Consider the following 13,781-nt stretch of genomic DNA (forward strand, 5'->3'; position numbering starts at 1 on the left):
TGATGTTGTAATAGGAATTTTAGGCAACTTTGGAGGTATACAGTCTTTGAAAGCAATGAAATTCTATATGCTTTCTCTTTCTCACACATTTATGAGGGAAGTGCTTAATGTGCCTTTAAAATTTGTATAAATTAAATCAGAAGTATTGTTTATAAACTTGGTAAGTACTTACATCAGAGGAAAGCATACATAAAGAAGGGTTGGCAAAAGGTCTTGGAAGTTTAGATTTACATAATTCCAGGAAAATTCAAGAATACATGGATAGGACCATCAGTTACAGATCATTTTACTTTAGTACTTATTTCTATGGTTTTCAGGGGTCCTTCTGTCTTGCTGTTTTGGGGAGAAAACAAAAATTATGTCTGGAACGTTTCCAGTTTTTCTGCTGGCACTAAAAAAAAAAAATAGTAGCAACAACAAAAGCGTCTATAAAAATCATTTGAAAATTGCTACAGACCTGAAGCATAATTTTGCTGGTGTGGTATTATTGATGCCTCTTAAATTATTTAAACTAGAAATTTCTGTTGAAATTCAAAGTTACCTCCCATATGGCCAGTACAATCCCTCTCTATTGCTCAGTGAAGGCTAAGACTTGAATCCGAACTACGGGAGATCTAGACATGTCTTTGTTTTCACATTAATATTTCTTCTTAAGCGATGCTCCCTTTTCAGTCCCTGAACATGAAGGCCACTTCAAATGTCCTTATTGTTTGTAATAACTTTTAGAAAAATCCATATGTTGTTTAATAGCAGCAGGCTTTCTACACAGGAAGTGCTCGATATGGTTTCCTGGGGAGCCTATTGTCTTCCAATCCTTGTACACCAGCCACATCGCCCCTGCAAGTTCAGTTCCTCCTTTGCTTGTGCTTCCTCCATTTTATTTTATTTTTTATCATTTGGCTACAGAGAGCTGCCTCATGTCATTCTTTGCATACATCATCTCTGGTTTTTCTCTTTCGCTGCATAATCGCCCCGCTTTGCTCAGAGTCGCTGTTGTCCCAAGTGTGATCCTTTACTAAAACAGGGATTGAATGAAGGTGGAGCTCAAATTATCTGGGAGCAAAGGAAAACCAGGCATTTGAAAAGGGCCCAGAAAGGAACGAGTAATGAACCAGAGTGTCCTCAATGAATTGCTCTAGAGGGAATTCTCAGCTTTGACACAAAAGGAATGCCTGGATACCAAGGAAAACCTAAGGGGGGAAAATCTCAGTAGGAAGCCTGCCTCTTCGGCTGGTCAGCCTGGAGGGGTAAAGCCAGTAGCTCTTCAGATAGGAAGAGAAACACATGTATTTTATGAGTAATGGTTAAGCATTCAAACATGCCGTTCTGGAACACAAGGTACTTTGAGGAGTTGACATCCCTTCATAATTCATGTTCATTGTCCCTCTAAGTAAAATATGTGTCTCCCTTTAGTTATTCTGTTAGGAATCGTGCTTTAAAGGCAGGAGGACATTTTTGATAATGCACATCTTAAACTTTTCATTAAACTACCAAATTTAAATTCTACCTTTTTGTGCACTCTGACATTTTTGTCTGGCATTTTCATTAATTTTGCGACATACATAAATGTAGCTGAAATGTTAACTGATCAATACTTTGTCTCTCTCATGTAGCACTAGCGCTCCGTTCCCTAAGGACCACACAGCAGAACAGAAATTAAATGTGTAAAATATCAAATGTTAATGTTAAACACAGCGGCACTTACTGTATAACGACAGAAAAGGCTAAAACAATTCCAAATGGACAGATGGTACCACAAATTATCTACAATCCCATTTAAAGATTAAAGTTTGTCCTGTAAAATAATTCTTTGACGCACACTGAAGTGTGTCCTTTTACTGATAGCTCAGTTGTCCAATTATTTTTGTGCTCATTACAGTGAGAAATGACAGTACTGAAAAAGAGAATGTGCACTCTTTTTTTTTTCCCCCCATGTTGCACCCACTGACATCCACAAGAACACACATGTCTGGTCAAGAGCCGGATGAAAATTAAACGCAATTGATGAGACATTTACACGTCTACAATGGATGATTCCCAAAGACAAGCGTCCCTGACTCCCACACCACATACGTATGTGTTTGCTCTTAAGCATACAATATTCATAGTAAAATTTAAAAACCTAATTCATGGCACACAACAACAAGGACATTCCCAGGCACATGCTTGCTTGTATTTCATCCATCACCTTCCAGGCTGATTTCTGTGTCTCCTAGAGTCTGCCAGCTTTGAACCTTCCACAGAGCACACAGGTAGCACGAAAAGAGAGCAGGGCAGCTCTGCACCTGCATTTCTCATGCTCTCCACTCTAAGTGACATCAGGGCAGAAATGACTGTTTTTCCGTTTAAATTTCACTACTCTACATTTACTTTTGGATGCTAAATTAGAAAAGAAAAAGAAAACAGGATAGAAAAAAAGGCACTTAAACATGATAAAGTTTACTGATCTGGGCCTAAAACCAAGCAGCATAATGGTACAAACGCATGTGCTCCATGAGGCAGCTGCATTTATGAAAAAGTGGAACCAACATTATAATAATAGACCCGTGATCCATCAACAGGGAATGATGGGAACAATATGTTTGTATCAATGGGGTGCTGCTCATAGCCTCTCCTAATGGAAAGCAGTTCTTTTCAATAAACTGGCCTAAAAAGGCTCTGGTTATGCAATAAGATCTTTGAAACATTTCGTTTTTAAGTACATCATTTAATATGTAGAAGATGAATAAAAATCCTACCACGGCGTTTTCTTTTTTCTTGAATCGTTATGATGTTAAGATTACAAGGTACATATTTTAAAAGCTCTTTTGGAAAGGACATAATATCTGTGTGGCTTTGAGCAAGGTACTTAACTTTTTCGTGCCTCAGCTTCTTCCTCTGCAAACAGGAAAATAACAGTATCTACGTCAAATAAGGTTGCTGGGAATATTTAATTTACTAATGCACAAAAGACACTTTCATGCTGTAGTGCTTGGAAAAGTGTTTGGGCACATAAATTTGTGATAGATATTTGTTATCATTATATAAGGGTTTTTTATATTAGAATTTAATCTGAGGTTAAAAGAGATGATGGATGGAGGATTATGAAATAATTTAGAATTTCAATATAAGGTCTAGGAAAAATTACTAAAAGGTATTAAGCTAAGCCTATCATCATCTAATCACTAGCTTTATTAGAGCAAACTCTTATCTATATGGCATCACTGAACAAAGTTTCTCCACATAAGAAAAATATTTCAGACTGACTGGATCACTGGTTGGTCTACTGATTTAGACAGTTGTTTACAACGGGAGCCTACTAAGGGGCTAGATGCTCTGCAGGTGATGCTGGAGTCCCAGGAGAAAAAAGCAGGGCCCCCATTCTCCTGGGACTCCTAGTTCAGGTCCGGATAAATGAAGCTGGGGTTGTTATCTGCTGTTTTAATGACATTCAACGGACTGAAATTCAATGCTTCTTTTTTTCAATGAAACCATTAATAATATTGCTTCTTCTCAAAATCACTGTTAACATGTATTCACATTGTAGTTTTCGGCCTGTTTTTTCACCATGGGTGTCAGGAGTCCCTTTTCCTACCTTTATTATAGCCTCCCCTGCCCCTCCTTCCTGAAAGCGTCTTGCATTCAGCTTGTTTCACAGGGTCGAGTCTGTTAGAAACTGACCACCAGCTAAAACAGAGATCACTACCTTTATTCCCCAGTGAATTTTGACTCCTGTATAGTGAAATTACTCAAGGACTGTGTAGCTAAGCTTCTCAGAATTTCACTGGCTGATACATATATTTTTTCAATCAGTAGGAAATTGTGAGCAAAGTCCACCATCTTGGACTCACTGTACAGGAGAGATCTCTAGAAGCCAGATGAAGTTTGTGAAGACTTACATACACACCGCAATGCTGAAGTATCCAAAATGAAGGTTCCTAAACAAATGATATAATATACAGGTTTCTCTGTTTGCAAATGTCATAAATAGCTATGAAACAAAGAAGAGAAACAAAGATGGCAGGATGATGCTCTCGGCAGAATATTACTGTGTCTGCTATACGGCCCCCTAGAATCTGGGCATCATGGCATAAAATACACACATAAACGCAACATCATTTTTTTTCCCCCTCATTAAGATTAAAGTGCCTCTATGATGCTGAAAAACAACAACCAAGTTTGCTTAACAGTACTCCAATGTATTTACCATGTGAAAGAGCTAAATAAAAGAATATTGAGAGAGGCAGATTTTCTTTTCTAAAACTTAATGATGATGCCAGTCGCTTTCTTCAAGGAGACAAGAACATGTCTATGGGAAGCAGGCTGCCTAACTTTCTGGTAACTCACAACACAAAGGGACGTGCACACTCTTTGTTCCAAGTGCTCAGACATTAATGAAAGTCCCGCACAAGGCCCAAGAGGAGGACAGGGCTCAAAGTATTGAACTGATGTGCCTACACTCATTTGAATGGTAATTCTAAAATGTTGACTTGTTACTATAATTAAAGCTCTTCTTGTAAGCCCCCCAAGATAAAGTCATAGTCCGCGAAACCTGCAAATATAAGGACACATAAGGGTACTCATATTCTAACAAGTATGACAATAAAATGAAAGATTTCAAAAGAACGACTCCACTTAAACTTCAGACTGAAATCCTGAATACGCAAAAGTAATGTGAGAGCAGAAAAATCTCAGCTGGAGCTCCGAGGAAAGAATTCTCTCTGAATTTCTAGCTTTGCAAGTTGGTCTCATCAGCAATTTTTAAATAACCAAAGTAAAAGACCACCAGATGAATGTTGTCAGAGGACTCTAGAACTATCAAATTTCTCACTTGTACCTTTTTAAAAACTGGAAATCTCAGAAACAATAAAGCCTTCATCCACTTCCAACCGTGATTCACATTTTAAAGTATTACAACTAGCATTCTACTGCCAAAGATTTTCATATTTATCCTATACAATTAAAATGAGGATGGTCAAGATTCTTAATTTTTTTTTTTTTTTTTTTAACACTAAGGACTTTTCTTGGCCGGGCTATTGGGCTTTGGGATTATGCAACATGTAAAATTTTACTTTTTAACTGTCACAGAGAAAATTGCACATTGGCTGAGATGTCTTGTATTCCGGAAATCTGAGGCGGGGAGTGGGGATGTATTCTTGGACTCAGACCTTGAACATCCATCAGGTTCCTGCCCACGGCAAATCTGCCCAGTCAAATCTCAAAATAGAAGTTAAAAATGGCCACATCGACATAACTGTAACTAGAGCCACAGAAACATGCAGCTATGATTACCGAATTTAATGAATAACAATGTAAGGAATACAGTATGATCATACCACAAAAGCAGCGAGGCTCCTTGGGGGTGAATCCCAGTCAAAGCAACTATTAACATAGTATGCAGCGTTTACGAGCACCATAACACAACGTTTCGTTCTGATAAAGTTCCTTAGCAGCAGCTGTAAAGGAAGATGAAAGCCATTATTAGAATTTGCAAGACTAAAACCCATCAGATATGCTACAAAATTCTTCAAGTTTAATGTGACTTAATATGAATTCAGAAAGTTAATAAAGTTGTAAGAATATACCAAGCAATTTGGCTCACAACTTAGAGGGAGAGAGGTATATCTGGAGAAGGTGGAAAGAACTAAATTACAAGAGCAATTTCTAAGTTAAATATATTTGCATAAAGAGTACTATCATGCAAGCTGAGTTACCTCTGTTCAAAAGGAAAAAAAATTCCAACGGATCAAAAACATTTTTTTTTGACACTTAAAATGCTGAGAACTTTAAATATATTTAAAAATTCTGAAATCCTGTTTTTTTAAAATTCTTTAAATGCTTTCATTTCAAGATGTTTCAAAGTGAAATTGCTAACTTGGGATGTTTTTATTGAGGAGCTTAGAAAAAAACCTGTCAAGTATTGCTTTATTATAGAAAAAAGAATATTTTATCACCATTTCAGTAGGATCTCCCTTTCTTCCTATCATAGTCTCATTCCCCTTCTCTCTTTTCCCTCTTGCTCTCTCTTCCTCCCACAATAAATTTTACCCACATTTCTCATTACTTTTTCCTAATTTTGGATTTAGGGAAAAATGTATGGTAACCAAGTACTTTACAAAATATTTTCTTAGAAAAGGTATATGACAAGCTATTACATATAAAATATGCTACAAGAATATATTGTACAACACAAGAAATATAGCCCATATTTTATAGCAATGACAAATGGACAAATCTTTAAAAATTGTGAATCACTATACTGTACACCTGTAACATAGAATATTGTGCATCAATTACACCACAATAAAAAAAAAAGAGACAAAAAATAAACGGTAGATATGGAACAAGATTAAGAGGTATATGGGAATTTATATAATTAAAAAATTTAAAACTAAGGTATGGCTAGAGCTGTAAGGCAAGCAGCCCATATACGAGATACAGATTCAAAAAATTACATACAGTTATGTTAATAATTAGAGTAATTATGTCTGCAGGTTAATATTTTGCTACTTACAAGTATATTTCAAGGCTAATCTGGTATTTTAAAGAAGTAGCTATGCAAAGTTAACTGGGCTTATATGGAAAACATCTGCATTTGTATGTACATATAGAAGCGTGTACATGCACAGCAGTTTAAACAAGTTAAAATTTCTTTCTGGCAAAGGAAAAAGTGTCCCTCTTTGTTTCCTTCTTGGCCCCTACTCACCTTTAAGAGTTTTACTATTTTTAAATATAACTGTGGAAAAATGTAATCTGTGTTTCCATTCAGATAGATATTACACTTGTGCCTCCTGCACCGTCTTTAAACCACTGAAGGTTCCACTGTTTTGGGTGAAGTGATTGGAACGAAAACAAAGCAGTTTTGGTCTTCTAATAGCACAGAAAGTTATTAAAGATTCTAACACGCAGATGGGTTCTGTAAACTGTAGAGTCTCAAATACATTTTATTTTAGCTGTGTTAATTGGAAGTAAACAACTTTTAAAAGGGGAAACCTAGTGTTCTTTTCTTAACTTGATATCAAATCAACTTTAAAGCTACAAGTCTAATTACAAGATATCAAGCCTAAAATTCCTTTCTGATAGGAAAATCAGGGTTCCTGATTTTCTACGTCCTGAGCTAAAAATGCCAATAAAAGTTCACTTCTAAAAGATCCTAGTCAAAATCTAATTAACAGAAAGGTCTCCCTTAAAAGATAGAGCCCCCTCTCTCGTGGATTAGAGGGAAAAGCTAAATGCTGGGCTTGCTTTACACACACCTGCATCATACCTGTGGGTGGTCTGGATGTATATTTGAACCTCAGCTTTTGGTGTTCTCATTTACACACTCCATGGCAATCAAATTGTATTTTATGTTCAAAATGATCATTCTTTTGCTAACGCATGAATACATATCCATTCTATGCAGAGCCTACAGTATCCCCTTTCCTTTCTGACCACCCCCATCCAACTTATTAGTTTGGTATTGTCCCTGTTTGATCTTTCAAGGAAAAGAAGGGAAGAGAGAAAAAGAAAGAAGAAAAGAAAGAGCCATTTCACATCAGTAGATGATCAAACATTCCATAGTCTTTCCCCACCCGCCCCACACCTCCAAAGTTTATTTGAATTTCCATAGATGTTTTACAGATAAAATCAGGTCTTCCCAGAGGGATTCATCTTTCCTCGCTGTTTACCTGTTTAGAGAGTCTGTTTTCCTCTTCAATGTACTTCTGTTCTTTGGGTATTAATGTTCGTAAGCTGGCTTTCACCTATACATCAACATATGTGTCTGTTATGGATGAATATATTACAAATGTTTACAAGTTTTTCACGCAGTTCAATTTGCAATCATTGCTAAAGTTTCAAAGTCCTGGCTGCGGTTCCCAGAAAATATAAATGTATACAGTGGCACATGCATGCGCTTCCACTTCTGATGCCGGCAGGCAGTGGCCACAGCACAGCCGCAGCGGCAGCCGCCAACGATAACAGAAAGTGTGGGTGTGCCAGGCAGTGGCAGAAGCGTATTCTCCAGGATACATCAAGGTTTAGAGAAAATGAGGGATGACAGAAATTCTCTACAAATCAGGAACAAAAGCTTTCATGAAACTGAACTCTTTAGCAGTACAAAAAAGCCAAAGTTAAGACTTACAGCATTAAAAATCACATCTATTTCAAGATAGATGACCCCCTTTGTTGGCCCTGTCAGCTGCTTGTTTTTCAAGACGTAGGCTTTCTGTTCACCATTTTGAATCTGCGGGAAAAGGACATGACAGCCGTCTGTCTCGCGGTCTCCACTGAATACACTCCCTCAGTGACCTTTGACCCCCAGCTGCTGAAACTGACAGAGAACCCAAAACAACTGTGGCAATTCTGACAAGTACCTGTTCATTACCAGGATCAAGTCTGTCAGGAAAAATTAACTATCATGGGATTCAACATGGCCGTGAATTGAGTATGTTAAAATTTTTAGTGTTCTTATTACAGACCTTGGTTGAGAAATGACAGATATAGAGCTGAGGGTTTTTTTTTTTTTTTCCTTGAGCAAAAGCAACACAGAGCTGTGTGTCAGGTGAATAAAACTTACGGACAGCAAGGGTATAGCAACTTTGCCCAGAAAGTCAGCACTTCGATCCCGATCTTCATCATAAACTGTCACTTCCAAAACTGAATGGATATCTTTAATGTTGCTGCAAAATAAATATATGTAAGGCCGGGGGGAAGACTTCATCAGTGGGGAACAAGAACACAAATGCTTTTGAAAATTTAGATAGCTCCAGCTGATTTGGTGTATATGTGTTTTATGTATGCTATTTGCATAGACATGTACGTAGGGCAGCTTGGTATCTGACAGAATTTCCCACAATGCATCTTAGTAGACAGCAGTGATGGTTCTATTATCTGGAACTTTGAATACAATTTTAAGTTATAATTTTTCAATAAAATATAACTTCCATCTGGATGGCCACAAAATAAATCACTGTTTAAAAAAAAAAACCATCAATAAGCGGCACTGATTTTTTTAGGCTTTTCCTTCTTCTCATTATTACAATAATTCCTATCTTCTTATAACTCCCACATAAAACATCACCAGGTTTGATTTCAGCAAGAGTCACAGTATATTTTGTATCATTTGTCTTTTTTTAAAATAATTTTTATCCACAGCTCTCATCAAAATGCTAACTTATTTCTGTTAAGTTTATAGTAAAAATTAACTACACAGAATACAGAATGGAGAAAATGTAACATTGATAGCTATTGTACCACGCTAGGATTTAGAAATTAAGTAGTGCTCCATTATGTTCCAAAGACAACACATGCTAATAAACAACTGTGCAAGCTCTTCATATTTTTGTTTCTAGAAAAATAAGCCCCAATTGTTGACAGCATTTATTCTTTGATCAAACTGTTTACCAAGAAAACATGAATTAAGAGAAAACAAAAAATGAATATATTCATTACTGAAAGACTGCAGCCACATGTGAGAAGAGGCTTTATCAGAACACAATCAATTAATGGCTTTGATAATAATCAAACCTATTCATTCAATTATGCATTCCAGAGAAAAACACTCTCCACAACCTTCTTAGGAGTGCAAGTCTCCTGACCAGGCTTTCATGTCTTATAAAAATGTGAAATTCTTTAAAGATAAATTGGTCAGATAATTAAATCTGATTAGTTACTGGATCTTAAGCAAGGACATTATAAGAAATTAATGAGGAATTTAGCAGTTTCTCATATACAAAAAAAAAAAAAACTATGTTAGAAAACTTTTAAGAAGTACTTCTATTTGGAGAGTTTTCCTTTGTTCAGAGTTCATTTCTAAAGCCCAGCTTAAAAAAAAACCCCACAAATTTAGGAGATACTACAGAGTAGCATTGGCAGCTTTTACAGTGAATGACTGGAAAGATTTACAAACTTTTTAAAACAAAAAGAAAATTAACTCAAAGGTTTTTTTTTTGGGGGGGGGGGGGTGGGTAAGTAGGACAGTACTTAATATTCTTATTGTGGCTAAAATGCAACAAACCAAAACTAAAACATCTGCTGAATCTGAGACTGGATTGTTTGCTGATTTGAGCAACGGAACAAATAGAGCTTTGTCCTCCTTGGTGTCAATGCAATTGGGGAGAATTTCAATAGAAAGTATAAAAGGAAGAAGCAGTATGGCAATTCAGTTAATGGGAGCAAAATCCTTTAGTCAAAAAAATGCACAGCTTAAAAAAAATATCTGTATAAACACACACAAAAATGGTATACCCTTTCCCCAGTTTTACTCTCAGGAAGGCAATGCAATTATGCAATTCACTGTTGCTGGCAAAGGCAGGCCAGATGCACCGAACTGTTAATCAGTTAAGAAAAAACACACAAAAATCTCGAAAATAAATATCGTTTAGCATCATTCTTGAAGCGAGCTCAAGGTAACGGCTACTTACAATGTGAAGACTTTGTTCCACTCAGGGTTCAGATTTTTGTAGACAGTATGTGTTAGCAGCCTATCGTTGTTCAGCTCAACCACACAAAATGGGTCACTTTTACCTACAAGAAATATGGGGGGGAACAGTTTTAGTGTAAATAGCACCCACAGCTATCAGTATCATGACCACGACCACATCTCTTTTCTAAAAAGTTTTACAGAAAACAGAAAGTAAAGTACAATTTTAAAAATTGAAAAAACGAACAAACATTAATATAGAGTTAGATGTAACAGGGTGAGGTTAACAGTTGTGATTCAGAGCAATTTAGAACTTGAAAAAAGTTTTAAAGCGCTAATTTATATGGCTATTTTAATTTGCATATTTTGTTTTTACAAAAATAATACTGTAACTGCCAATTATGAGGGCAAATGTGATATGTGCCCATCCCTAAATCAGCTTTTATTTAATTTAATGATCATTTGAAAGGTTCAGCCCCTTCACGTTACATGCATAAAGTTGCATGTATTTTCCAACTCATCTGAGTCACTAGGAACTTGTAATAGAAATTCCTAAACAAGTTTATTTTGGGAAAACTGCTATATTGCAGAACTACAATATTTTAATCCGACTTTAGATTCTCTTTTGAAATATCTATGGCATCACAAAAAGGTAAATTAGACCCTCTGAGGCAGAAAAAAATTCTGCCATTTGAAACTTAACCTCAACAAACCAATCTGCATGCTAAAGAGATGTATTTTTCCTGTCCACGGAGAGTAAAGGATTTGGAAGTTATCACATGTTTACAGCCACTCTGTGCAACCATAGTCAAACCTCATCTATTCAGTAATTATACCTTGTGATGTCCTCAATATTTTTGTAATGTCATGTCCTATATTATAAGAACCTGTAAAGTCAGAGGCTCTATGGGGGCAGTATTAATGATATTAGTGCAGCATGTAATTTGTTTGATACCTTATACAAATGACAATGAAATCAATATTTAGACAAAGCTGTCCAGAGGTCATCTCTTTTAAACGACAATATTGATTTAGACTACATAAGAGGTTAATGTGCATATTATTAACTTTAATGATAAAGAATAATTGTTTTAAATGCATTGTGAATTGTAGTCACAGTAGTTTACACTTCTGTGAAAGCTTAAATATCACTGAAGATTTTCCTATTAAAATTTAATAGGAAAGAATTCATTAGCTAGCAAGGACAGATAAGCTATGTATTCCCACACAGCAGTGTATTTACTTTCCATATTGTAATATTTAAAATGAGCTGTACAAACTTTGACTTACCTTTAATTTAACTTTGACTTACCTTTTAATCTACCTCTTTATTAATTTTACATTATAAAAGAGATTTAATATGTGTGTGTTAGTTTGGTGGCCTCATACAGCCCAGGATAACTGCATAATTTAACATTATGGTAGTCTTTTCAATTTTGGGCCTTGGGATTAATTTTCAATAAAGAATAAAGAACTGAAAGTCTTTCAGGTCTGGTGAAAATTTCACCCTTGACTTAGGATCTGTGTTTTCTTCCCCCACATTCTTCACTCCTCTTCCCCTACCTGCTACCAACCTCATTCGTAACTCATACGTGCCATGAAAGATAGTATTCAAAAGTATTTTGTTCATTAATTCATCTTATAGTAGGTTTTATTTGCCACATCAACTTTATTTTGTCCCAGAGAATTTAGATAAAAGCATGTAAAGTAGATTAGTTTTCAAAACCTTAGTTGCTCTTAAGACTCATATTAAACATTGTCTTTCCACCTAGCTATGCTGGAGCAAAAGAACACAGCACATAAGCTACAACCTCAACTAGTTTATAAAAGGTTTGGAGAGATAAAATATATCTATATATAACAAGCAGAGAGAATATTAAAGCCATATTTATGACAGAATCTACAACAAAACAAGAACTACTTCACTTTCACTTTAGATGAAATGATAAACTTCAAAAACACTTAAAAGACAAGTATAAGTCTCACATTTCCTTGGACTTCCTTGTAATTTTTCTTATGCACATGTACATCCATATTAATCTTAACCAGTAAAAATAAGTACAAAAAAATAGCACTTCTTGGTATTTTTGTTCCCTTATTTTCACTTGCTATACTCCAATTGTTAATACTATTCTATTTCAATTAACTTGGTTTTACTTGCCCTCAAATGATCAACAATGTGTGATAGATTCAGTCAAAACTGAACAACTTCTCCAATAACAAGACACAAGAACAAACTCTAGAGACTGAAATCTATGCTGGAAAACTTCTACGAACAGAGGATGAAAATGTTGACTTTTTCCCATGGGAAATTATATTCAGTTGTTTAAGCAAAGAGCTGGACTCTACTGGGCAACCGAGCAACAACAAGACTGAATATAATACTTTCAACCAACCCCATGGAAAGTCTCCCAAATCATCACCTTCTTTGTTACTATATCCTTATTTGCTGACAATAGAAGACCTAGGTCAGTGGTTGGCCAAAGGATTAGAAAAAAACAAAATCTGTGCTTAATGTTTAATATTATTCATATTCTGCTAAGAAACTAATGTATTTATCAAACCCTATGTCTATGAGGTAGTTGCAATCCATATTTTGTTGCTATTTAGTTGATTATTTCTCAAAACCATTTTAGGGAAAACCAGTATTAGCCATCTATCACCACATTACTTAACCCCTCAGTTACTCTTTCCTATTAGAATAAAGTTGTTAAAGAACTAGAGACAACACCAAAAACAGTGCAAGAGGCTTCTAAAGCCACTTCTCAGTCATTTTGCTATTCAAACTTCCAGTGGCATACCATCAATGGCAAAGACATTCTCCTATCAGCACCTATCTTATAACTTGAAATGGGCAAGCAATGTAATTTTTAAGAGATCACGTTAGACAATATGCAGAATAGAATGGTGATTACATTAAAAAAGAAAGTCTTTTGCTTAAGAAAGACCAAACATGTTTTGATTTACACTGATTTTTTCCAATCTGAAATCTATTATTCTTACACTTCAGTTCAGTTCATTCAGTTCAGTCACTCAGTCGTGTCCGACTCTTTGCGACCCCATGAATCACAGCACGCCAGGCCTCCCTGTCCAGCACCAACTCCCGGAGTTCACTCAGACTCACGTCCATTGAGTCCGTGATGCCATCCAGCCATCTCATCCTCTGTCGTCCCCTTCTCCTCCTTCCCCCAATCCCTCCCAGCATCAGAGTCTTTTCCAATGAGTCAACTCTTCACATGAGGTGGCCAAAGTACTGGAGTTTCAGCTTTAGCATCATTCCTTCCAAAGAAATCCCAGGGCTGATCTCCTTCAGAATGGACTGGTTGGATCTCCTTGCAGTCCAAGGGACTCTCAAGAGTCTTCTCCAACACCACAGTTCAAAAGCATCAATTCTTCG

At 36.1% G+C, this 13,781-nt stretch overlaps 1 protein-coding gene across 10 annotated transcripts in view; it reads right to left on the minus strand.

The window, feature by feature from the left end:
- The window catches only part of MCTP1 (multiple C2 and transmembrane domain containing 1), a 1,073,276-nt gene that overhangs the window by 669,131 nt on the left and 390,364 nt on the right, over positions 1–13,781 (minus strand). For 9 of the 10 annotated variants that reach the window (XM_061424408.1, XM_061424399.1, XM_061424398.1 and 6 more), the window contains 5 exons: positions 10,386–10,488; positions 8,540–8,642; positions 8,105–8,206; positions 7,650–7,724; positions 5,316–5,435 (listed from right to left, as the gene is read on the minus strand). In XM_061424408.1, coding sequence (XP_061280392.1) covers positions 5,316–5,435; positions 7,650–7,724; positions 8,105–8,206; positions 8,540–8,642; positions 10,386–10,488 — 503 coding nt within the window. Of the gene's footprint in view, positions 1–5,309; positions 5,436–7,649; positions 7,725–8,104; positions 8,207–8,539; positions 8,643–10,385; positions 10,489–13,781 lie in introns of those variants that run through there. The other variant, XM_061424405.1, reaches the window with a different exon arrangement.

Source organism: Bos javanicus, chromosome 7, assembly GCF_032452875.1.
Source record: "Bos javanicus breed banteng chromosome 7, ARS-OSU_banteng_1.0, whole genome shotgun sequence".
Lineage (NCBI taxonomy): Eukaryota > Metazoa > Chordata > Mammalia > Artiodactyla > Bovidae > Bos > Bos javanicus.